Genomic DNA, 26862 nt, shown 5'->3' on the forward strand with positions numbered 1-26862 from the left:
CATCTAGTGGTGGTAGGCAGGTAGGAGCAAAAAAGACCGTTTTATCTACTTATAAATTGTATCATAAACATTCAGGATGGCATTTACTAGCCAAATGTAAACAGACAAATGTCTGTACGGAATCAAATTAATGTCTGATTGAAATAAAAGCCTGATTAAAACGATAATGAAGTATTCACTCATTATAGTCAAATCCAGCAGTGTGCTTTAATTGTCACCAGAGTGACAAAGCATTTGTCACCGCAACCTCAGGGACTGTAGATGGGCAAAATAATCTACGTGGGAGTTTTGGACATTTTGTTGTTCTGCCCTTTTAAATGTTGCTCTGCAATGATTTTTGGGATGAAGGCCTGCATCAAGCCTGAACCGCTTGGCTTTCATTTACAGATTTTGCACTCTGCTCACTCCGCTTTGTTCACACGTATTCTATGAATTATTTAGCCCTACAGCCAATAAGTAACAAGAAATTGCTTGTTTTTTGTTTTTTTTCATATTTTATTAGATACAGCGTTCAAACAATATTTGCAACATAGTACAATATAAGTCTCCATTTTGTGTGTTCAGAATGAACAGTTCTTTAAAGTGCCCATATTATGAAAAAACACTTTTTCTGGGATTTGGGGTGTTCTTTTGTGTCTCTGGTGCTTCCACACGCATACAAACTTTAAAAAAAATCCATCTATGCTGTTCTGAGTGAGATACGGGTTTCTGAATGTGTCCTGCCTTCAGTCTCTGGGTGAGCTGGTCAAAATCGGCACGGCTTGTGACGTCACAAGCCGAAACGAGCTGGCTAACCACAACCATTAGCTCGTAGCGTTAGCATGCTAACACTAATGCTAACACTAGCATGCTACCTCGTTCTCAATAGCAAAGCACTGCTACAACACACAAGTTCACCATAATTTACAAAAGAACTACTTCCATGTGCGCCCTCATTTAGAAGAAGTCTCCCAGCTAATCCTGCCTTGTAACTGACTGAAGGAGGAGAAACAGCCTTTCTTTTACTGTCTATGGAGCTAGCTAGCTGACATGATCGACATCTGAGCTACTGCGCATGTATGCGAGTGCAATCAAAGATAGTACAGAAGAAGAAAAGAGGTCTCACTCTGTAGCTAAAACGGAGACCAGCTGAAAAGAGGATCTGCAGCAGCGGTGCAGCACAACAAAAATGTTTTTTTGAAAATTAAATGTAATGTAAACCTATTCTGGTACAACCTAAAAATACAATTATGTGCAAAATGAGCATATGGGTGCTTTTAAAAGAAATGGCCTTTTGTGGTTTCATCCCATATGAGCTGAGGTAAACCAAAGCATGCTCTTATGAGAATTTACAGCCTAGTAATAACCAATAAGGCTAGGCAGGCCAAGACCCCCAAGGGATCTGCTCCTCTGTAATAGTGATCTACCGGTTCTGGCGTGATTGCCAGCCCAAATAAACAGATCCTTTCTATGGCAGTGAAAAATGACCTGGGTAAGAAGATAGGCAGACGTTGGAAAATGTATAGGTATCTAGGAAGTATATTCATCTTAACAGTCTGTACTCTTCCAGCCAGGGATAGCGGTAGACGGCTCCACCTCTGCAAATTGGACTTGACTGTTGTCATTAAAGCAGTAAAGTTCTGCTCTCGTAATGTCCGGACTGATCTTGTGATTGCAATGCCTAAATATTTGAATCCTGAATTAGATAGTCTAAAGGGGACTGAAGACGGGGGTAGCTCCACAGCTAATTGGTTAATAGTATAGCACTCGCTTTTCAAGATGTTTAATTTATAACCCGAGAACGCGCCAAAGGACTTCAGAACCGAGAGAGCACGTGGGATGCTGGACTGAGGGTCAAGGATGTACAAAAGGAGGTCGTCGGCATATAACGAGACCTTGTGGTCGGTGCCCCATCTCTGAATCCCCTTGATTCCCTCCTCTGTCTTCAAAGCAATCGAAAGTGGCTCGATAGCAGCCGCAAATAAGACTGGAGAAAGCGGACATCCCTGTCGAGTCTCGCGGAAGATGAAAGGACCCAGAGCACTGGGTGTTAGTACAAACTGATGCGCAGGGGGAGTAGAGTAACCGAATCCAAGAAATGAAACCTGCTCCAAAACCAAACTGTTGGAGGGAGGAGAACGGGTAGGCCCACTCCACCCTATCAACAGCCTCCTCTGCGTCAAGAGATATAACATCCTCCGGTTCTGAAGGACAATGCGGGGTGTGAACGATGCTGAGAAGTCTTCTGACATTAGCCAACGAGTGCCTCCCCCTTATAAATCCCATCTGGTCCTTTGATATAACTGAGGGCAAGACCGACTCCATTCTGCGGGCCAGAGCCTTTGCGAGTATTTTAACGTCTACGGATAAGAGCGCAATCAGGCGGTACGATGTACAATTCAGGGGGTCTTTTCCTGTTTTATAGATCAAAGAAATAGCAGCCTGTGTGAGGGTGGGCGGTAGGGAGCCCAGGCGGTATGAGTGATTTCCAATAATAATGGGGCCAGTTTGTCTGAGAATTTCTTATAAAATTCAACCGGGTACCCATCGGGTCCCAGGGATTTACCGTTGTTAATTAACTGTATTTCCTCTTTAATTTCTGAAAGCTGCAAGGGAGTGTTTAACATCTCACGGTCGCTATCAGATATTTTGGGCATGGCCAATTTAATAAAAAAAAGACCTGAGCTTCATCATAAGAACACTCTGACTTGTATAACTGGGAGTAGAACTTCCTGAAAGTACCATTAATCGTTTCTGGGTCAGATGTAAGGGAGCCCGTTTCGTCTTTTATGTGTAATTTGATTTTAGGCCATCTTGGCCTTCAGTTGGTGGGCCAGGAGGCAACTTGCTTTATCCCCATGCTCATACATATATCCCCGCGCACGAAGGAGGTTTTGTTCAGCTTCCTTTGTCAAGAGGAGGTCGAGCTCAGTATGAAGTACCCTCCTGTCTTTATGTAAATCAGGTGATTGGTTGGTAGAGAGGGAGTTGTCCAAGTCCACGATAGCTTTTTCTAGTTCTATTCATTGAGCCTTATTTGCATAATTTCATAATAATTTATACTCTTTATTAGGGCTGTCAAACGAAAACATTTTAATCGCTGAAGTTCTATAGTTAATCGCATGTTTTATCACAATTAAAAATTCAATTTTGCATTTCAGAACTGTTTTTTTAGTACATAACAATTCTTACCAGTGTATCTTGATTAGTGACTTTATGAACTTGACTATTATTTATTTACTGTAAACAAATGTGTGAATCTGTCATTATTACACAATTCTTCCAAGTACCTAACTGAGATGTAACACTAACACTTTGCTTATACAGTACAAACAAAATGGTCCAAAAACCAGATGCCACAGCAGGACATTTAACCTTTACATTTTTAACAAGGATTGAGAACGATTGACTGAGATGTAACACTAACAACCACCGTTAAGGCAAACGAGTGCAAAGTCCAGCCAGAGTCAATCTAGTGTTTAGTAACTCCTAAATAATGATTACTGATGACGTCCAGTGATCAGCGGTTAATGAGACAGCGTTTGCACTTGGCAGCAGTTCCAGTTTAGTTTCTTCCCCCAATTCATACAGGCTGTGTGTGGTGAAACTACTGTCCCCCTGGATGGCAGTGTATAAGACGGGTCAGAACATGCCAACCGTAGCACTTCTTTAAGACCTGAGTCCTCTACGATGTTGACAGGTCTGCAGTTAGTTGCCACCCATTTTGCAAGAACTGTAGTAATTTTTTTGGGATTTGGTTTCATCCACAGGTCGGCAAGTAGCACTCTCCAAAATACTGCTTTGCCTGAGCCCGCTAGCATCAAACTGCGTCACGTTAATATGCTTAGCTCGTAGGTGGTAGCTCAAGCTTGACGTGCTTCTGTGATATTTTAATTTGGCTTTACACAACGTGTGCTTTCGACTTGTCTACTGAGTCCGGGAGTTTTTTAAAAGAAAAGCGTCCTTCAGAAGTGTGTTGCTGCTGTCTTTCGCAGAAGATGTGTTATGAAGTACGGCAGCGCCAAAGGGTCAAAATAGTAGCTGTTAGGCACGACGCAAAGCCGAGTGAAGTGTAAAATAAATTAATGCGTTGTTTTTTTTTTAAAATAAAAAATGAATCTCATTGCGCCGGCCCTTAATCGCATCGCGATTAACGCTGACAGCCCTACTCTTTATTGATCCCCAATGGGGAAATTACAATTTACACTATTACACACAGGCCTGAAATACACACACATGCTCAGGTCCTTTTTACATGCACTAATGGAGAGCTGTCGGAGTGAGTGGGCTGCGACTGCTGAACAGGCGCCCTGAGTGGTTCGGGGGGGTTAGGTGCCTTGCTCAAGGGCAACTTGGCAGTGCCAGTCCACCTCTGTATTTCGGACTTGAACCTGTGACCTTCTGGTTCCCAACCCAATTCCCTACAGACTGAGCTACTGCCACCCCCAATAAGATGTGATTGATATAATTTTAAGAAATTGCTTGTTTGAGGTCATTTAGTGGCTCCATTAGTTTGTCAACCGGAAGCACTGACTGAAGTTTATTTTGCAGCTTTAAAGTGTCCTGCTCAGTATTTGGTATCTTTTGGTATACCCAAATGTAAGAGACTCTACCAAAAATTTTTTTTTAAATCCGTATTTGTATGGTCATTTCTAGCTTGCAAAGAGCAATAGCTGTGTAAAATGGAATTTATTTTGGAAACTGTTGTCTGCTCACAACCTCGGCAAACAAAGATGTGGGTCTGACATAAGTGCTCATATTATGCTTTTTTGCTTTTTCCCTTACCTTTTATTGTTTCTTTTTTGTGCACGTTATAGGTTTACAAAGTGAAAAAGCCCAAAGTCCACCCCGAAGGGACTTACCATCTCCAACAGAAAACACTGTTCACAAACTGCTCCAAACAGCTCTATTGTAGTCCAGCCTTTACGTCAGAGACAAACGTGGTCACTTTGGACCACACGTTATAATGCTCGCCTAGCTGCTAGCATGGCATGCCCTCATACTCTGCTTCTGACTGGCTAGTAGCCCTTACCTAGGTACTGTGCATGTGCAACTACCAATGAAGATGGAACAGAAGTGAGATGCCTCACTCTGTAGCTAAAACAGAGAGGGGTGAAAAGAGGAGCTGCAGCAATGTACAGTACAACAAAATATGGTGTTTTTTTGAAAATTAAACCATGTAAACCTATTCTGATATAACCTAAATACAATTATGAACTTGAAAATGAGCATAATATGAGCACTTTAAGGATTAGGTTCAGCAGTTGATGCAGGAGTTGCCCTGAATGGAAAGACTATAGGTCATACTGTACAGTAATTATCCACAATGAACTCATGAGGGGAAAGAAATAGTCTGTCTGTGCCTGCAAACTGTGGAGTTGGTCTGATTTGTAAATCCATTGTATAGGAAGTGTATTTTTCAACAACTGTCCACTTAATGATTAATAGCTTGATTTTTTTCCCCAGAGAAAACAAAGGAGAGCCAATGGAGAGCAACATGCCAAGTTGGTGAGTACAAAATGGTTAGTTTAAAATATGCAGACATCTCTACTGGAAACCATTTGCGACTACCCTCTTCCTAACAGGCAGTTGACATGGATATTCCTGTGGAGGTTTTCAACTCTCCATATACCTTGCCCAAAGACCCTGTCCTGAGGAAGCAGCACCTAGAGGACCTCATGACAAAGATCCATGGTTCCTTCAGTTTTATGCAGGTGCAGTTTGGCTGTTTGCAAACCCACGGAAATCTTATTAACCAACCAGTACAAAATGAAACTATGGTCTGAGTATTTGAGTTTGCTTTGTGGCTGTTGGAGCTAAGTTTTTAAAATGATCCTGTCCTCTTCAGGACTCTCTTCTGGATGGTGAGGTCTCCCCCACTAATGGCCACCCCAGACTGAAGAGACGGCCATCTGGATCTCCATCTCCTCTGGGTAACTTGGAACAAGTCAACAAGTTTTCTAATTTGCCAGACAATTGCAATGGTCCACTCACTAACTTTTTCTGGAGCTCTAAACCCATAGCACATGGTCTTCATCAGTTGATGGGAGATTGCTCATGGAACTGAATCTCCAATTAAAATCCGAATGGTCTTAAAAACAATATTTTGCAATTGACCATGCGTGATATTTAAGGTGAAATGTAAACAATATAACATAACTGGAAGATATTTCTAATCTACCGCTACTTATTCTAAACCTTAAAGTAAGGCTATAGATGTGTGCAGGAAATATTGTATGTCTTTAGTACAGGGTTTCAGACAAAGCAAAAACACTTAAACTCTAGTATTAATATGTGATTCACATAAAGTTGAAAGTTTCTGCTGCCAATGCCTAATGAGGTCTAGCTTTAGAGGCTCTAAAACCAGAGTGGACACGTGGAAAACCTGGAACGGCAAAATGATTGTACTGATCTATTTAAAAAAAATCTATTGCTCTTTATTGTTTGTCACTTTACTTTAAAACTCTTATGTTGGTATTGTGTAGGAATGATGCCCCAGTTTTTCCAGTGTCTTATTGGTCAGACATTGGGCTGTTGACAGGTTTTGATTTGAGCATCTGAAGTTAATGTGCTCCGCAAGGTAGCCATGCCACATAGGTTACCTAGGTGATCCAGCCCAGTTAAGTGAGCCAGAAAGCCTGGCATGACCATTAATCTCAATTTGTGGTAGAGGCAGATTGGTTGGGGGGGGGGGGTTGAGCTGTGAGGACTCATGAGTTGGGATTGCTTTGTCAAACTGAGGTTGAAAATAATCTTTAATGCTAAGGCTCTGTAATGGTCAAGTTAAAGTGTTTGACCACTGTACCACTATAAAGCATTTTTATTTACATGTGGCGTTTACATGCATCCATGTGATAAAATTTGATATAAGATTTCACACTATTGATGACATTTGGTGGTAGAAATGCACTAAAACGAAGACAGCTAGCTTAACGTAGTTTAGCAATCTATCTTCATTGGCTGGATTGCCATACATCCTGACTTGATTAATCCCCTGACTTCCTTTAGTGCCACCACAATACAATTTGCCCAAAACTTTGGTTTACTTGCTAAACTAATGGGTTTCCCATTAGCCTCAAGGCCTTTGCACACCAGGGGTGTGACGAATAAATGACACAAATGCGACAAATTTGCGACATTGGCTGAAATAAGTTTTTGAATATTTGCACTAGTTTATCTACCATGTCACTGGGACAGTTTGAGGTCTTTCTGTGGTTGCTTGTAAAAACAGGAAGTGACTGGAGATGTGGTGTGAGCGGACGAGAGCGATCGAAGCAGGAGACTTGACATCTAGCGGTGAAGATATCAAGTGAATGTACAGTAGCTGGAGTCTGCAGTTTGAGCCTAAATACATTCTGCAGCCCCACAAGACCAGTGGAGGTGTACCGTGTGTTTCCCCGGCTGCTGAGTGGAGTGACAGGGGTTAGCTCCGGAGACTCCATCCCTGCCTCCCCCAGTGCTGCCAGACCACAGTCTGGAAGCAGGAAAAGCTAACACTAGGCTTCTGTCAGCTATTGTATTAAATTACTGTAGACTTGTTCAGACCTCTCCAAAATAATGGTTAATGTAAACGGGTAGGGTACTGGGTATGAAATGCAAATGCAATTGAGCAGTAAAATGTATATGGAAATTTGTCTTGTGTAATTTCTTGATCAACTTTTTTTGTTTTGATATGTCCTCATACTAACAGGTCACACAGACGTGAGAAGCCCAGTCGAAGACCTGTCCGAACCAATGCATGTAAGCTGTCTTATCTTGCTATTTTTCTGCGATAAGTCTGTTATGATCAAAATTGAAATCACTTGGACTGGTCATCACTTCATCCTCATCCCCCACGCAGTCCACCCCACTGCCTGCCAGGCTTATGGAGCGCAAAGCCAGCCTGACAAATGGGGATCAGTGCCTGGAGACCTGTGACCTGACGTTTTCCTCAATGGACCTACCTCATGTGAGAAACTGCACATTGGCTATAAGATGCAATACATTTTTTTTAGCCTGCATTACTAAGCAGTTGAAGCTGTCTTGTCTCTGCAGGAGCCACTGCAGTTGGCTGAAATAAAGAAGTTTTCTTCACCGCCGCTGTACCGCAGGGAGTCGATCATCTCGGTTGGTCAAGAGGAGAAGAGCCGTCCTCAGGTAAATGAGCATTCTGGTCCATTTCGTCAGACCAAGTACTTAGGCTGATGTGAAGTGTTGATGCATATTTTTTTATAAACCATGTTAATTGAGTTTCATTTTAATCAAGACATTCAGAAATGTAGACAGCCTGAAAAACAATAGTAGCCAAAACCAAACAACTGACAGCGATTACTGTAACAGACAAAATACAAGAAAAATCTTTTTTATAATATAAAAACAATTATAAAGAAAACAAAATTACCTTACAGTGGCTTGATCCAACAAATCAAACTGTCACAAGCCAATATAAACCTCTCTCTCCCACATGAAAAATACTAGATTTCTCAGAATTCCCCTCATTTGCCAGTATATCACTCACATCATTTTGTTCAAAGTCCAAGAATGGTCCCCACACCTGTTTGAAAGTATCTTGTCTATCCTTAACTATGTACGTTATTCTTTCCGTTGTTTTCCAATGTCAAAAAGACATTTCTCTAAGCCACCGGCAATACTAGGCCTATTCACACTTTTCCAAGCGAGAGAAATCAACTGTCTTGCTTGCAATAAACCCATGTCTAGAAGTATTTTTTTATTTGTATTTATTTTTTAACCCTTGTGTTGACTTTGGATCACATTGACCCGTTTTTAAATTTTAGTTTTATATCAGAAAATATGGGATGTAGAAATAAGCACTGAAAATGTGTAGAAGAAAAATTGAACAATTTAAAACGTTGGAAAACAAACGGTGAAAAAAAGGCGTCAAAGTGTTTTTTTTTTTTTTTTTTTCAAGGTTGACGGGAAGACAACACAAGGGTTAAATTGGGATCAGTTGGGTACAACCCCAGGATAAATACTTTGGGATGGAGAGGCAAATTTACAGACACAGATCATTTCCAGAAGTCTGTCTATACTTTTAATGGAACTTTTCTCCTCTCTTGGTGTCTAGACACCAGTAACTGAGTCAGGGAAGCAGTCCCCCTGTAATGGGGTGGCATCTGGCACCTCCACCCCCCCTCAGGGACAAAGTTTCTCTACACCCCCCACCAGGCGAACTCTGACGTCTGCACAGTTTGAGAACATCCAGTCAGTAAGTCTTACCAAAAGTGTCATTTTTCTTTTGGGTTTTATGCTATTAAGGCTCTGTCTTTACATATCTGAATCATATGCGGAGTTTGTGGCTGAAACGGGTAATTTCATTGTTTCAAAAATGAGTGGAATAATTACTTCTGGCATGACCAGATATTTTTATAAATATATAAAATGGCACAAAACGACTACATTGTGGTAGGTAATGCATCTGATTCCCCCCGGCTCAAATGTCAGACTCCGCTTATGATCTGGATACCTTATGACATCTGGTATTCCAAAGCTCCTTGACCCTTAGTCTCTCATTGCCAGACCTAGCTCCACAGCGCTGTGGAGGAAGGTCTGGCAACAGGAGCGTACGCTCCTGGATGGGAGGAAAACTGTCAGGGGTTGTTGGTTTAAAGAAATGCAAATCACAATCCTCTTGGGCGGCGCTAAGCTCCGTACGCAGAGTCCGTGGCTCTGCAAAATGGTCTTGGGAAGGAACTTGTAATCGTAATCAAGCATGGTTTAAAGTGTGATTTTAAAAAAAAAATTCTGTCGTTGGGCCACTCGGGAGGTCAAAGTTAACAAATGTTTTTAGTAGCTGGCGAACTTTGTCTAACATGTTTTAAAAAGTGATATGTATTGGGCAAAGGAATTAGAATTCATAGCCATATATGGTTGTTATTATGGCTTGATTTGAGCTACCCGTTTTTAGAAATGTCCTTAATCCACCAGAACAAATCAAACAAATGTGAGCACAGAAGCATAAACAAATAACATGTGGTCACTCAAGATGCATTCTGATGCCAGATGTGAACTACAGTCTTAACGCGTGTGGAGTTTTTACATATAAATGAACGTCTGTTACTTTCAAGCCCTTGCCAACATGTTCTCACGGTGCTGATTGAGCCTAGCTCTTATACAAGAACAATACAAATACCGCTTATTTTACTCAAAGTGAGACGTTAACTCCACAACAACGTGTCACACAGTAAACAAAGTGCCATCAACCAACCTTGCTAACTCACTTACAGTTCTTCACCGTTATCTGTGTTTTAAGCCCCCAACGTCATCTTCCAGGCAGAAGACTTAAAACACCATTGAGCGTTCTTTACAGCATAGCTGCTTATTCTGGCTCTCTGATTGGTTACACGGTATATCAGTCTACCTGTATTACCCAATACCTTGACAGGCAGAGTTGAAAGACCTGCACAGCTTTGAATCTGACTGCTTTAGTGTTTGTGTAATAAGTCTTACCACCAGAGGGGGGAGACACAAGTTCCACACCCCAGCTTCAACTAGACTCAGATGTAATCTGAACAAAAGCTTGCAGTCACAGTCTGCAAGCTTCTTTAATGGACATTTTTTTTCCTCACTGTAGGCCTTCAAAGCGAATGCCTCTTTACCTCAAAATGGGGAATTGAACTACAAACCAGATTCTGCAGTTTTCAATGAGCCCAGGTACAGCACTGCCAGTACCCAAACACCACCGGAGATGGCTCCCTCAGAAGAAGAACTACAGCTGGGTATGTTGATCAAATGTTTGTTCCTAAACTCTCTTGGCTGAATGGTCCAACAGCCAGTTGTCTGAGACCCATTTCTTGCTGCATTGTCTCTAGTGTACCAGGCAGATTATACAGTGGGTAACGGTGGACAGATCTTCCTGTCCCCTGGCCAATCAAGTGAAAGTGTGGGTCGTCCTGGCCAGTCGTACTACACCAGAGGATCTGTGAGAGGTATGGCACGTGGCGCCAAGGGACTGGCACAAACCTTTCGCTCTTCTGGTTGGCATCGAGGTATCTATCCTCAATTTTCCTTTTCCTCTTTTGGGGTTTTCAACACTTCTGCATTTCTCTCCTCCTTCTGCATTTCCCTCCTCTATTTTTGCTAAATATCTGTTTAGGATCAGGTGTTGTAGGGTGGCTTTGTCACATCTTGGCTAAAGTTTGGCTAAAATGGATCTGACTGAGTTAGTTCTGAAGCTTACCACTGATATCTACTCCTTAGGAGGATCCTACCTCCCACAGACTCATCTAAGGGACTCTGGACCTGTCCTCTATGCTGCTAGAGTAAGTGAATAATTCCCCATGTTCTCTATTTAGTAGTCGTACTGTATTTGGTTTGGGGCTGAGGAAGTAACTGCGACTAATACCTATCATACACTAGAAGACTTTGAGCAGACTTTGAAAAGACTAAAGTCTGACCCCTTCTCACATCTAAAGATAATAATCTCAATCTAACGTTAAAGACTGTCATATGTGAACACTGGAGATCTTGCAGGGTCCAAAATTGCAATACTACAACTAGATTAATTTTGAAAAATGTAACCAAGGTAGCTAGCTACTGCTAGCATTAGCTGCTTAATGGAAAGTTTGCAGATTTTCTGTTCTGCCATACATGCAGATGAATGTCTCAGTACCCAGAGGTCTGCGTTTATCTGCCAGTAAAACTCCGTTGGATGATGTGCTTCAGAAGGTTAGAAAATCAGCACCTTTCCCTTTTTAGCGTTTAGCTTAGCGCCATAGCAACCATAAACACTGGCACAGCGGTTTGCTGCTTCCTGTTTGGTGCTGGAGGGAGTGCACTGATTGGTTGTTGACAATGTTCATGTGCTTCAACTTCCCTACCAAGACTTAAAACTTACGATAAAAAAAAAACACTGACTGGGACTGAGTTTTATGACCACCAAACGATTGAGACGACGGGAAAGCCCAAACTCTAGCAAGACTCATGATTTCATTCCGATATTGGAAAATGGTCTGTGACAGTGGAATAACTTGAAAAGTCATTTGTAAGATCGGCATAATATGTGGTAACACCAAGTCCACGTAAATTTATTCGGAAGAAAGAATTGAAGCAAATGGTAACATTGGAGAAGTGAGCTTGTGACCGGGAGGTCGTCGGTTCAATCCCCCAGACCGGCAAGATAAAATCTGGGTGGGGAAAGTGAAAGAACAGCGCTTGTCCCTCCATTACCACCACTGAGGTGCCCTTGAGCAAGGCCCTTAACCTCTAACCGCTCCAGTGGAGCTGCTCAGTGGCCAGCAGATCAGACTGTGGTTGTACCGGGCAGCTTCCAGGTATGAATGTGATCAGATCAGACTGTGGTAGTACTGGGCAGCTTCCAGGTATGAATGTGATCAGACTGTGGTAGTACTGGCAGCTTCCAGTATGAATGTGATCAGATCAGACTGTGGTTGTACTGAGCAGCTTCCAGTATGAATGTGATCAGATCAGACTGTGGTTGTATCGGGCAGCTTCCATGTATGAATGTGGAACTGTGTGAATGTGATCAAGGTGTTCTGCAAAGGAGATACTTCCTCTTAGTGAACCTTCAATGAATGAATGAATGAATGAATAAAGGTTAAATAAACAATGAATACCCAAACTGTCCATTGTACACATCCATTTGAGTTTACAGTTCCAGCTTCAACTGGAAGATTTTCTTATGCAGTTAGGGCTATGCAATAATTAAATGATAAATGATGGTCTTTCAATAAAATCCTATTGTGATGAAATATTTTATTTAAAAATGTATTTATATTTCAAGAGTGATGCATAATTATGTTCTCAATTGATAACAAGCACATTCTAACATTTCTTAAATCTGATGTGAAATATTTAAAGAGATGGTAACGGTTTTGTTTTTACAGCACTACTTTGTTAAATATAATAAACTGGACTATGAATGGCAACCTTCTGGTCACATGCGTCTCCAACCTTTCATCTCCATGTCCCCAGAACACATCTGTGCATACAGCTCAGGACACAGTTCTCTCTGCATAAAAATGGTGGAGAATAATCCATAAAGGTCCAATTGGAACTCAAATGTTTTTTTGTTTTTTTTAAGTAAATTGTGAGTGATGTTTAGGGCTGCAACTAACATTATTTTCATAGTCGATTAATCTATCGATTATTTTCTCGATTGATTAGTTGTTTGATCTATAAAAATGTCAAAACATGGTGAAACATGTGGATCAGTGTTTCCCAAAGCCTAAGACGACGTCCTCAAATGTCTTGTTTTGTCCAAAACTCAAAGATATTCAGTTTACTGTCACAAAGGAGAGAAGAAACTAGAAGATATTCACATTTAACAAGCTAGAATCAGAAATCTTATTTTAACGATTAATCGATTATCAAAATAGTTGGTGGTTTAATCGATTCATCGTTGCACCTCTAGTGATGTTTTCCAACAGCAGTGACTCCTGCCTACACCCAAGAATTCTGCTTGCTTGTATTTTTCTCCATTTAACTTGACACTGTTTGTTTTTTGCACAAAAGTTCTTCATTAAATTAGAAAATTCTCAATACTTTAAATTTGTCAATACTTTAATTCACACAGAAGTATACAACATTAGGCTTAACCATGTGGTTATTTCATATAGACAGTTCAATTACAAGAAAACATTCTATATCATAATAGATCGTTATCGAGATATGAAATGACCTATGTCTGGATAGACGATTCGGGACATATCGCCCAGCCCTATATGCAGTGATGGCCGATAAGCAACATAGTAAAGTGGTTTAGAAAATGTGGCTAAATTGACTGAACAACCTGTCTGATCATATGACTGCTCATTGCCTTTTTCTCTATTTTGGTCAATACAAGGTTATCACAGTGGATGCAACTGAGGCCTATTTCCATAGTTTTGGCCATCATTGATAATTAAGCAGAATTATTATAAACTAATGCTGGGACAATATGCTTTTGTCCCAATTCAATTCCTTCACGATTCACGGGTGCCGATTCAGTTCGTATTGTGATTTTATTTTTACTTTAACAAAAACAAAAGTTGAATAATACACTTCTAGAGATGATATATCATGAGACATTTCCAAAAACAAATGTCAGTCAGTCTGACATTTATTTCATTTGTAAACAAGAACATAACATGGATTTTCTGCATTTGGTCAAAAAACGAATATGATTTAGTCGCCGACCACGGTACCGTATTAACACAAAATGTTTAGGTGGATCATTGGTGCAAAGAAGAGGAAAAAAATCACAATTCTAGGGAAAATATTTGTTTTCTTTTTTTCCCACCCCTATTATAAAACTGACCCCAGCTATATCTTCAAAACTGAAAGTACCATGTTACTAGTATGTAATGTAGATTAGCTACAGGCAACTGCATACTCCTAAAGGGTAATTTTGGGGTTTTCAACCTGGACCCTATTTCCCCTGCAACCATTCACCAGCATTATTAGATCTTGGTAGAAGCATGCTGCGTGCTTATTGGCTCGCTGATGAGATTTACTTCTTAGGTATTGAAATGTGGTTATTGAATGACAAGGCACTTATTTGAAACTTGATACTAAGGAGGCAATTCGGTCGGTGCCTAAAAAGTCAAATTCTGTACCCACCCTATAAATAAGTTTAATTTAATGAACTCTGGTGGGTTTAGCGATAGCTCTCTTGCAAGTGTTGCATGTTAAATGTAAAGGATCTTACTCTTTGACAACATTAAAAACTTAGAATAACAATCTGAGAATGTCAGTGGAAAAACTAGCACTTTTTAGTAAGTTGGTAGTAAATTGAAGCATTTGCCCATTAACGTTACATTGTAGCTTGTTTCGCTGCTGCCGACTGCAGCCGTCTCCCTTAATGCTGGACCAATGTCAAAGATTGTTGTTCCCATCAGTCACTTAGATACAAATGTAGGAAAATGGGCTCCAGTTTGAAAAAAACAAAACAAGTTACCCTTAAAGTCCAGTCTGTCTGTCTTTATAGTTCCTCTGTGGTATTTTCTCAGGACTCTGGATATCAACACAGCTATAGACGTGGAGGAGGAAGGCGTCACTCGAGTGGTAAGAACACAAGTGCTAGCTCTAAACTGATCTATCGCTCAGGGAAGGGCTTTTGTGGCATACACATGCTAATTTCGTCCCATAAGGATACTACTATCACTCTTATCAGCACTGCTTATGTCTGGTAGTTTATTACTACTTATGGTTTCTTAGCAGAAGAACATATTTTGATATCCAGCCCTGGTAGTTGGGGGGGGGGCACAAAATGGCATTCATATCTCCAATGAAACACTTGTATGGGCATATAAGTGACGGCATTTGTGGAGGTGAAAATGTTTTTTTTTTTTTGGGATGAAGTCAAATGTACAAGTCTGTTAAATGTGCTTCATTTTATTCATCTCATGTCTCTCCAAACAATCGGCTGTAATGGCCAAGTAAGTGTGAACACGTGCAGGGAATTTTGACTCCAGCTTTTTGTTGCTCTCACAGTACATACACAGAAATAGTCAAATGTTTGTTTACCTTGTTCAGCTTGGTTGTCCTTGTTTTTAGCCATTTGTCTATGTACAGATACGTTTTTATAAAGTGAATATGTATACATATACACATACGTACATGCATACACACAGCTCTGAGGATGATTGTAAACCATAAGAATGGGCAATGCAAATGGTGCTAGAATAAAGAATTATTATAACAGGTTGCTTATTATCTGAGGTAGGTGGATATGACATATGTACAGTACAATGTATTTGACAGATATTTACATGTTTAACACTATTGGATATATAATTTATTGAAAGGTAGATGCTTGATGTTATAGGGTCATTGCACAGGGATAAGTCTCATTGCCAGCTCGTTCTCCACAGTGCTATGGAGTAAAGTCTGGCTACACCACACATACATTCTGGGATAGGAGGAAAAAAAAAACGCCCTGGGTTGTTTGCATTTCCTGAAACCAAATACAATTGTCTTGGGCGGAGCAGAGATCCTGAGGCAGCTGCAGAACGGTGCCTCTGCAAAATAGTCTTGGGAAGGAACTGGTTTTGGTGGAACATTTGCTCCCCGCAAAAGAAGACGCCACATACAGTGTTAAAAGAAGTTAACTGTTCACACAATACAATAATGTGCGATATTTAAATTAGCTGGATACAGGGTTAAACGTCATTTAACGCCGTGTGTACTTTGTCCACAGCAATCCCAACAATCGGTCCCAAATGTCTAACCCGTAAATGTCGTAACATTTTTTGTAAACCCTTTACAATCATGCCCCGAAAGAACGAAGCAGGCCTGCCTTGTTGCACGATCCAAATTTTCTTCAAAACGGGCAATTATCCTGGAATATTACTACCATTGATCCAGACTACAGGGATTGATCCTGACACTATGGACTGGTGTTAAGTGTTCGTCATAGTGACAGCCTGTGGGAAGAAAATGTTCTTGTCTGGTTGTTTTGTTGAACAGTGTTCTGTAGCGCCTATTAAAGGAGAGACGCTAAAATGGCTTGTACATGGTGTGATGGGTCTGATTTTGGAGGCGTATACGTCCTGAATGGAGGGCAGGTTGGCACCAATGATTTTCTCTGCAGTCCTCACTATCTGTTGCAGTCTGTTCCTGTTTGGTATAGTGATGGATGTGCAGAGATCAGACTGGATGATTGCACTGTAGATACTGGATCAGCAGCACCTGAAGCAGTTGAACTTCCTGAGCTGGAATAGGAAGTTCAACCTCTGCTGGCATCTAGGGACGTCCACTTCAGGTCCTGAGAGATCGTGGATCGCAGAAACCTGAAGAATTCCACTGCAGACAGTGTTGTTCAAAATGGTGATAGGGGGCTCACCCTGAAGTCCACTGTCATGGAAATGTCCATGTGACTCATGGGTGCTGTAGTATTTCCAAAATTCAGTTTAGAGTAATAAGGTACAATAATAGTTTGTATTTCTAGAACAGAAACGGGGGTGAATGCCACGATCTACAGTGAGTTTGGCGTCCTTGTGTAATAAATTTGTTTTTAATGTTTTTTTACGTGTTCTTTCTTTCAAGCGAAATAAAAACACTTTTGTTGTTGTAGCAACATTGCACAGATGCTATAGAAGCAATGTTTATTTTATATTTTAGTGGTTAAGTAATTATTGGAGCCTTCAAGGCATTGTCCTTTAATTATGTCTGTTTGTAAAATGTGCATCAAGATAGTACTTAATTTAACTGCAGACCAAATCAGCTATGGGTACAAATAAAAGAACCTGAATTTAAATGCATTTAGTATGAAAGTGTTGGAAGTTCCCCAAATTGAATTCAGTGGCTTGGTGCACTATTCTCAGGTGCCACCTTTTTAAACTAAAGTAGCAGCCATTTGTCAGAGCCAAAGTCATAGATGTATTTCTACACAAAGCCCAAAAAATACAGTTCTCCTTCTGCGAACGATTGGAAGATAGATTTGTAACATTACACTCTGGCTTTTGCTGGCCATCCCTTTTCTAAGGCAGTTTTTAAACCTATAGTTTAGTCTTAATCAGCGGAAGAGTTGGTAAATGTGTTGCATTTTCATTTGGCTCAGTTTCTTCACTCAGAAATTCAAGCAAACCAAAATGCATCCCTAAAATCCTTGTGAGAACGTTCACTCCACTCATTGGTTAAATTTGTCTGGGAGCAAGAAAGCAACCGCAGGAAGAAAATCCTATCTCTCCAAATATCAAGAAGGCTGCATACTTCATTGTTAATCCAGACCAGACCCAAATTCATTCTCTGGCTAGCTGCTTGCATAATGGGGTGTTAAAACCTCCGTTTGACTGAAATGTGCGGTGAGTGCCTTGTAGTTTGCTCAGATCAAAGTTGAGTCCTGTTCCCACCTCCAACAAACCCCTCCAGAATTTGTGACTGGACGGAGACCTCTTCCTCTAAAGGCTCTTCAGTGAAGTTGTTTTGGTCTGCAGCCAAGTAAGATTGCTGTGTTCACATCTGCTCAAACTAAGCATACCAAGGGGAAAGCAAACATTCTGATTCAACCAGACTAAACGCAATTTTGAAAACGCCCTGTACTGCACACAGTCCACATTGTTCATTCCTAATCTGCTTTTTGTCTCGACCCCCGCAGCAGCCTGGAGTGACTCTTCACAGGTGAGCACCCCAGACAGGGAGGGAACGTTTACAATTGTGGGTCATGACTCAGGTCATGGGGATTCCCTGTCGGTTTCCACCGTGGATGTCCCTCTCACTCCCCACGGCCACCATCACGCCCTGCTTCCCATGCAACTCTACCCGCTCTCCCAGCCGATGAGAGTGGCCTTCAACGCCTCTCGCACTGCCAACTTTGCCCCAGGCAACCTCGACCAGCCAATTGTGTTCGACCAGCTGCACAGCAACCTAGGGGAGATGTACGACACCCACGTCGGACGCTTCACTTGCCCCGTCAACGGAACCTATGTCTTCATCTTCCACATCCTGAAGCTTGCCATCAACGTGCCTCTCTACATTAACCTCATGCGCAACGAAGAGGTGATGGTGTCAGCGTACGCTAACGATGGAGCCCCAGATCACGAGACGGCCAGCAACCATGCCATCCTGCCACTCTTCCAAGGAGATCAGGTGTGGCTCCGGTTGCATCGTGGTGCCATCTATGGCAGCACCTGGAAGTACAGCACCTTCTCCGGCTTCCTGCTGTACCAGGATTGAACTTTTGGTCAAACAAATGGCTCTCTTCTTCCAGTGTGTGGACTGTTTACTTTGTACTAAATGGTGATTTAAACTGACATTTCAGTATTGTGGTCAGGCTGCATGGCAATGGCCTCTTCACCATAAAGCTCATTCATAAATAAGGTGTCAGTTGCCAAATAGTATGATCTGTCCTCGCAGCCATTATCTATTTGAAATGGGGACTGTGAGTACTTGACGTAAACCTAATGTAAGATTCCATGTGAATGTATACATGATGGTGGTGCTCCCTGTGAATAAGTACAACTGATAACATGTCATCTTGCTGTGAATCAACCCATAGTATATCACCTGTTCAGCCCACAGGTCACTTATTGCAGTGAGAACTCCAAATGCAATGTTGTGAATTTGTGCCTTGTTTTCTGAATGGCTTTGGATGACTGACCAGATGTTAAATGGCTAATGAACTGAATTATTGGCTGGTTTATCCAATGAATAATAGTTGACCCTACTGTCAGCACTTCGCTTGTTGCTGGGCTCCTATGCATTCAGTCTCACCTTACTGTATGTGAATGTGAAGCGGAGGAAGGAAAGATTGTGTTCTTGGTGGTGGGTATGGTGTTAAACACTTGAGGCCAAATTGTTGCACTAACAGACTACTGTGGAGAGATGGAAGTGGTTCCTTGATGTGCCTAAATAAAAGACGCTGTGAAGTTTGGGTGCTTAATCTTTACTTTGGATGGAAGATGGGTGTTTTGTTTAAATTAGACATGCATCTGTTACATTCAACTGTGTCCATTTACTTAGCTGACTTATTCCAAGCACTGGGGCTGTAGGCCTTTTTAGTGTGCATGCTTTAACAGGGCTGTTAAGCTAAAAATCTTAAATTTCCGTACTGCAATGGAAACCAATTTTGTCAAAGCATTGCTCAACAAGATGATCTGGGGGCCTCATTTATCAACCGTGCGTACAAACCGATGTGTGTACATGTAACGCGTAAGAACATTGCCTTGCAATGTGGAATTTTCTAAAGTGTACTTACACTTTGGAATGTGCGTGTAATAAGCACAGCTCTGGCCCTGCTTACGAACAGAATCTAGGTAGAATAGAGATATTACAAATGAAAAGGCATTGTCACAGTATGCATTAAGCAATCAACATATTCCAGTTTCCTTTAATTAGAAAACACTCAATTAGTCATTTGTCTAGTTTTAAACTGACAAGTTACCTAATTGGTGTCAAACCCTATAAAAGAGAGCTGTGACAAATGTTTGAAATGCAAGTGCAATGGCTTATCTTGCATTACTGGAAGACTTGGCAAACAGTGTGCTCTGCTGTGACATGTTTTACTTTGTCAAACCATTTTTTTGTTTTTTTCTGGGAGAGTTCTTTCCTCAGACCCAACGGAATTAACCACATTGTTTATATTCTCCCATGCAGCATTTTTTTCTTTTGTAATTCCTCCTGCACTGAGTGAACCAAACAATATTTGTTGATTGGATTCAGCCTCATCTACCAGTACGGGGTGGGATTTATCATGATTGATTACTGATATGCGTACAATTGGCTTGCGCACGTTTGATAAATACAGATTTTTTTGTTGTATTAAAGCACATACTACATTTCATTGGTAAGCCAGAATTTAGAACCTTTTCTACGCACTGTTGATAAATGAGGGCCCTGGGTCTTAAACACACAAGACAAACAGGACAGAGCCAGTCATGTTAAGCCTTTTAGATGAAAAGTGGCCTTCTGTAATAAAAATGCGTTAGGAAAAGAAATATTGATATTAAAATTGACAACTTTAAATGGCTAACTGCTGGAATGAAATAAAAATAACCTGCAGTAAACTTTTAATGATCTGGTTTTTAAGAATATATTGGATTATTTCACAATGTATTGGTTTATTTTATGTATCCATTGTAGTTCAATAAGCTTCACTTCATTTTGAACACTTCAGTCTCTGTAGAGTTAAAGCAGAAATGGGTCGTTGGTGTCATCGCCTGCTACTTTGCCAGAGCAAGTGCATGTTGATTGAAAAGACAGACTAGTTTCATCTATCTGCGAGGTTGTGGAATGTTTGTCAGAACGAGGAGAAGTGGAATCCGATAGCTATGAAGAACGCTGCACATTATACATAGAATAGATTTAACTGCAACATTGATTAGCCTAGATGCAGAAAAGGCGTTGATAGGGTCAATTGGGAATTGTTATACATAACATTGGAGAAATGTGGCTTTAATAAATCAATGCATCACATCTTTTTATAACTAGAGACCATCTTGGGATGGGATCACACCAGCCGTGACGCCAAATCGGGCTAGGGGCGTAAAGGGCCTCTTCCCTACTTCCTACTTCCGACGCCCCGACCCCACGTATTTGAGAACTCCGCTTTCATTTTGGTCTTAACTACAAACCTGTTGAGTTTCATTACTGCATCTTGCACAGTTGTGACACTATCGTGGTGATAAAATGTGTCCACAGACAGAAATATAAACACCTGGTGTACACCAGGGAAAATTTTTTTCCCAGTTTATATTCCGGGTACAAATTAAACATATCTAAAACTAAAAATCTCATGTTTAGCTGCTCACCAAATCAAAAACTTAAAGAATAAGAAATAAATTGGGAAGCAAAATCACTTAAATACTTAGGTTTTTAGTTATATTTATACCTATCAAATCTATATCAAAGCAACTGAACATATTGATGTCAACATAAGGAAAGACAAAAGATGGTCCACTTACCCAATGGATTTATATGACTGGGTGTGAGTGAGGTGAAAATGAACATTATACCACGTTTGTTATATTTATTTCAATCTAAGCCTAAAATTACACAACATTCATCCCGGCTAGACTTCTGCAATTTGCTTTTCACCTGCCTCGGCAATTTGTCCCTGAACAGTCTGCACCTGGTTGTTGTTGACAGGACACCTCAAACTACAAACAGGGTTGATTATAAGTATTTATTTACAGTTACAAATCCATTTTAATCCATGGAGTTTTTATATTTGTAAAACCTTACTTGAGCTGATTTAAAAACCCAAACCGTGCTCAGCAGAGTGTACAGTATTTCACTCAGTGTTGCCAACTTGGACACTTTCTCGACATATTTACCCTCTTAGCAAGTTTTATTTGTAAAAAGCAACTAGCAAAAACTATTTGGCAACTTCAGGCCATCAGAGATGAGATGAATCGTGACCAGAAAACATTTGATTTGACCCAAAATAACAATTTGAAAAAAAAGGCAAATGTACAAGACTTTGTACATAAACTATCTCTGCCTGTTCGAGTTTTGCATGTGTGATAAACATTTCCATGGTAACAGCGAGTTCCACCAATCAGAGATGTCACTGTTATGCTTAGGATTGTGGGTAGTGTAGTATTTATCCATAAGATCATGAATAAAACATGTTTATCTTAAAACAAGGTTGATTTTGGAGGAAGGTCTGGCTAGTCCACACAGCATTCCAGGATGGGAGTGCTCTGGTTTATTGGCATTTCTTTAAACCAATCACAATCGTCTTGGGCGGTGCTAAGCACTGGACGGAGCCACGGTGCCTCTACTAAATAGTCTCAGGAAGGAACTTGTTTTAGTCGAACATGTGTATGTTCAAAAGTAGTTTTAGTCGTAGAAAACTCCGATTGGACAGATAGTCTAGCTAGCTGTCTGGATTTACCCTGCAGAGATCTGAGGAGCAGTTAACCATAGTCCTCACAAATCCACCAGAGTTTAGAATTTAGAACACAAAGAAAGCCCAAGACAACGGATATCTGGCATAAATGAGTGAAATCCAGTGGAATTTCCGTCTGCAACGGAACAATCCCGGAAGTGGAACGTCAAGGATATTGACTAATTTTATAAGAACTTCGAGCATCTACAGATGTAAAAACCTTTGTTTCACAACCTCGGAGCTCGTGGTCAGTCTACCTCGGATGGTTTAGACATTATGGCTGATAATCTAAATCCTTATAGAGAAAATTAATGGGATTTTCACTTCCGGAACCACACTGTTGAGCTCTACAGCACGGGGTCTCTCTCTCTCTCTCCTCTAGCAACGGGGGCATCAAGGCAATCACCTGACCCAGCCTTAATGCAAATGATGATGTGACCAATATGAAAATGAGTGTATGATGTCATCTGACGGCTTTTACAGGCTTTTAGAGCTAGTGCTAGCTACTTTAAAGGACAATTCCGGCGCAAAATGAACCTAGGGGTTAATAACACGTGTACCGAGTCGAACGTTCTCTGGGATATGTTTTCATGCTAATCAAATGTGTCCCTAGCTTTTAACAAGCTACCGCAAAACAGGTGGTTAGCTGCTAACGCTAGCTTTCAGGGCACTTGGTAAATCACTATTTTATACCACTAACAAGGCTCAAAATAGCACCACACTTAAACGGTAGCATAATGAGGGTCCCTACATGCAAACCGAAGCATTGAGAACTTTGTAAGTGTACAGACAGTTTATTAAAAAGATAGATTATAAAGACAGTAGCGTTCGTGTTTACATTCGGCTGCCATCTTGGAAAACAGTCATGAGCAGTCGAACCACGAACGCTGTGTAACCACTAACCAGTAACATAGCATCTTGCTTCCAGGTTGAGAAAACAGTAGTTACCCTTTAATATGGGTAGTAGCAAACATGCAAATAAAATTATTGAGCGCAGAATATTTTTTTTTTTTGCTCAGACGGAATTATATTTTGCTTGTTTAGCCTATAATTTATCATCAAACACGTTTGTGCTTGCAAAATATATTTCTCTGTGCTCAAAATATACAATTGCTCGATCAGGAATGGGGCACAAATATAACGCCATGGCTAATCAATCTAAGGCAAGGATGCAAGAAGATCTAAAAAAAAGGCTGGACTCATACTTTCTTACTGAAAACATGAATGAACGTGTCAACTGTAGCAACCAGTGCATCTTTTTGTATTCATAATTTTCTCATAGAAACAGGATTAGCGGATATGATCTAATCTCTGAAACACACTCCAAAACTGAAGGTGGCGGCAATGCACGTTATACACTGGTTGCCAACCGCTGATAACCCCCCCCCCCCAAAAAAAAAACAACAACAACAAAAAAACAACGTATTCCTTGCTAGTTTCTGGAAACAACAGCGCCAGCACTCAGGGTGGCAGCAAAAGTCCCAACGTACCGCTATGACAGAGAAGAGGAGGAAGCCCGTAAATTGTCTGTTTACTTTGCTTTACGTCCACGGGTTGCCGGTAAAACGGGGCAGGGCCATCGTTCTCTGTCAAGCTAGCCAGAGTTTTACAGAAAGAAAAGCGATTCTGCCTTCAGAATAAACGCACCACCGCTGTTTAAAAGACATTTTGAGTCTTCCGCTGATGAGCCATTTATTTTGAATGTACAGTGACCGGGACTTGCATATGTAACTCGGAGGTTTGACCCTGTTTGGGCCACAGTGAATGCTTAACGTTAGCTTAAATATAAGGCAGAAAGGTAAGCTAACTCTACATGTATGTGATACTAACAACACAGAAGGAACCGTGGAATTGAACACATATGGATCCTAACCGCATAATCCAGGCTCTGAAAGGGACTATCGACCCTAATTTGAGGATAGCGGCGGAGAATGAACTCAATCAGGTGGGTGAGCTAAAGTAGTCGGTTGGTTTTTGTTTTGTTTTTTCAGAGGGACATTGCATTAGAGAGCGGACCGTTGTGGCAAGGAAATGATGCCAGTGTTTGGAGGATGGAAGGCCGTGTTTTGGTGATTGAGCTCGGCTTTGGCCTGGAGATTCTTTAACCCTGCTTTAAGGGGGTTTATATCAGGCCTGGGATAACTGTTCCCCACCACAGACTGTAGTTCTCCCCACACACAGACTGTTGTCGACGAACAATAGGAGTCAGATCTGACAGCCATCACGAAGCATCAGGAGCTATGGTGGCTATCCAAACTTTCTCACGTCAACACTGGAGTTCACACAAACACTTTAAAAGAGCTCTGCTGCTGAATTAGGTATCCAGACAATAGCTATCTATCTATCTATCTATCTATCTATCTATCTAGGCTGGGATGATATGCTTTTGTTGAATAATACACTTCTAGAGACAATATATCATGAGACATTTCTAACTAATTGTTTTCTAAAAAGAATGCATATCAGAAGTCAGTCAGTCTGACATTTATTTCATTTGTAAAGAAGTAATATGGCTTTTCAGCATTGTCTGCTTTTGCTCTGTTTTGCTGGAAACAGATATGATGTAGTCGCCATCTGCTGTAGCCTACACATACTTTTGAACACATTACTCAGGTACTCAAATCACTTCCTTGGCTCCCGGTACAATACAGAATCACTTTCAAAATCCTGCTTATAGTCTGTAAAGCACTGAATGGTTTATCGCCTCAGTACATCTCTGACTTGCTCACTGATCACAACTCCATCAGGCCTCTCAGGTCATCGGGCAGAGGCCTTCTACTGTAGCTGTACAAAGAAGATCCAAGTCAGGTGAGGGGGCCTTCAGTTACTGTGGTCTCTGAAACAAGCTGCCTGATGACCTGAGGGCCATCACTACTGTGTCCACATTCAAAACCTTATTTTCTCAGGCATTTGTTTAGAGTGTGTGTGTGTGTGTGTGTGTGTGTGTGTGTGTGTGTGTGTGTGTGTGTGGTCTTGTTGTGTATTCTTATTTCTATTTTCTCATGCTTTGTTCTAAATGTAAAGCACTTTGGGTTTATGTGTAATAAAATTGACTGACATCTGTTCTTAATACTGTTGGTAGAGTGAAGGGTGTTACAACGTGGCGACTGCAGTGCACACAGAGACTAGAGTGTAGAGTAGAGAGACAGAGTGACATTGTGATTAAATACCTAATTGATTTGTTTTTCTGGCATTGCAGCAATATGGTTCTGGAAGTTTGACATCTGTAAACAATCCAAACGTAATGCCATCTCCCTTTTCAAATGAGAGGTTAGAGATTAGGTTGACCTACTGCAGCCAGATTGCTTGTCCTGTGGTATTGCTGCTTACTGCTTTCTCCAGAACCATTGTACTCAGAAATAACTTACAGAAGGACCCCAAAGCAACCCAATTGTATACTACTGACTAACTGTGTACTTCTACTTCAGAGGAAAACATTATACTACTACAATTTTCAATTTCAGTTTGCTTTATTGCCATGACAAAACCAATACATCTGGGTTGCAAAAGCATAAGAACAGACATACATATAAACAACAAGGGGTAAATACATCTGATAACACAAGTAAACAGGATAATTATTCACATTCTGTGAATGCTCCTCAAAGGGTATGTTGAAACAATATTTACAAAAAAAGAAGAAAAAAAAACACCCAAAAGAAGAATAATAATTATAATATATACAAGTCTCCACTTATTTAGCCTTATATCGTGGCAGGAGAAGACAGATTTAGCTGCTAGCTATGCCGTGCTTTCATCTTCCCCTAATAAAAAAGGAAGCTGTTTGTCTTCAGTGTAGGTAGTGAAGCCTGGTATGCATTTTTCTAATTATTGAAAATATTTGGTTCTTAAGTCTTCATATTTGGGACAAGTACATAAGAAATGCAATTGTGTTTGGATGTCCTGGTGGCAGTGTGTACGGACACGTTCCTCTCTTGGTCTCCACAATTTTAAATGGCAACCTCTTTCTTCTTCTACTACATTTACCTGACAGAAAAACGTTAGTGGTTACATTGCAGATTCAGATTTTATTCACAAAATATCACAATTAAAATATGATGCAATTATTATTCATTATATTAGAGTTGAAAGCTTGAACAGACGTTAGTAAGTACATTGTGCTGATAAAATGCCTCTTTTTCACTTTAAGTAAACATTTGAATGACGGTATCAGTAGTTTTAGCCCAGTATTAATAGTTTTACTTTGGAAAAAATGTTTTAAGTTCCTCTTTTACCAGTGCCAATACCAACATCGACATCTAGGGAGGCCAATTTTGTTTTTAGTTTGTTTTCTGACCGATAGCCAACTGATAGCCAACTCTCGTGTATTAACTGCTAACAACTGAGAAGCAGGTGACAAAGTCCCACTTCACCTGTCCGGGAGGCTTGGGCATACTGTCCACGTTCCATGGACAGCTGAGGAGTTGTACCGGTCGCGCAGCCATGATGTTCCGTGCATTGTCGTGAGCACATGCCGACACTTTCCTGGAACCGCTTGTGCGACAGACACAAGTCCACAGCGGTCTGCGCAGTGTTGCCAACTCTTTTCCAATTAAAGTAGCTAGCACTAGCTCCAAAAGTCGTGACGTCACACGCTCATTTGCATATCTGTGAGT

The 26862-nt window shown here is 40.8% G+C and overlaps 2 protein-coding genes across 4 annotated transcripts in view; both read left to right on the forward strand.

Moving 5' to 3' along the window:
• caprin2 (caprin family member 2) overlaps nucleotides 1-19609 on the forward strand; it is a 34335-nt gene extending 14726 nt beyond the window's left edge. Inside the window, exons 10-21 of one of the 2 annotated variants that reach the window (XM_078243060.1) lie at nucleotides 5446-5487; nucleotides 5565-5693; nucleotides 5828-5912; nucleotides 7670-7719; nucleotides 7820-7927; nucleotides 8014-8115; nucleotides 9044-9184; nucleotides 10550-10694; nucleotides 10788-10964; nucleotides 11176-11237; nucleotides 14925-14979; nucleotides 18014-19609. In XM_078243060.1, coding sequence (XP_078099186.1) covers nucleotides 5446-5487; nucleotides 5565-5693; nucleotides 5828-5912; nucleotides 7670-7719; nucleotides 7820-7927; nucleotides 8014-8115; nucleotides 9044-9184; nucleotides 10550-10694; nucleotides 10788-10964; nucleotides 11176-11237; nucleotides 14925-14979; nucleotides 18014-18591 — 1674 coding nt within the window. In that variant the 3' untranslated portion in view covers nucleotides 18592-19609. The remainder of the gene's footprint in view (nucleotides 1-5445; nucleotides 5488-5564; nucleotides 5694-5827; nucleotides 5913-7669; nucleotides 7720-7819; nucleotides 7928-8013; nucleotides 8116-9043; nucleotides 9185-10549; nucleotides 10695-10787; nucleotides 10965-11175; nucleotides 11238-14924; nucleotides 14980-18013) is intronic. The other variant, XM_078243061.1, reaches the window with a different exon arrangement.
• A 4224-nt stretch (nucleotides 19610-23833) lies between these two features.
• Nucleotides 23834-26862, forward strand: part of ipo8 (importin 8) — a 52958-nt gene continuing 49929 nt past the window's right edge. For both annotated transcript variants that reach the window (XM_078281625.1, XM_078281626.1), the window contains exon 1: nucleotides 23834-24191. In XM_078281625.1, the coding sequence (XP_078137751.1) occupies nucleotides 24108-24191 (84 nt within the window). In that variant the 5' untranslated portion in view covers nucleotides 23834-24107. The remainder of the gene's footprint in view (nucleotides 24192-26862) is intronic.

Source organism: Sander vitreus, chromosome 23 (genome assembly GCF_031162955.1).
Source record: "Sander vitreus isolate 19-12246 chromosome 23, sanVit1, whole genome shotgun sequence".
NCBI lineage: Eukaryota > Metazoa > Chordata > Actinopteri > Perciformes > Percidae > Sander > Sander vitreus.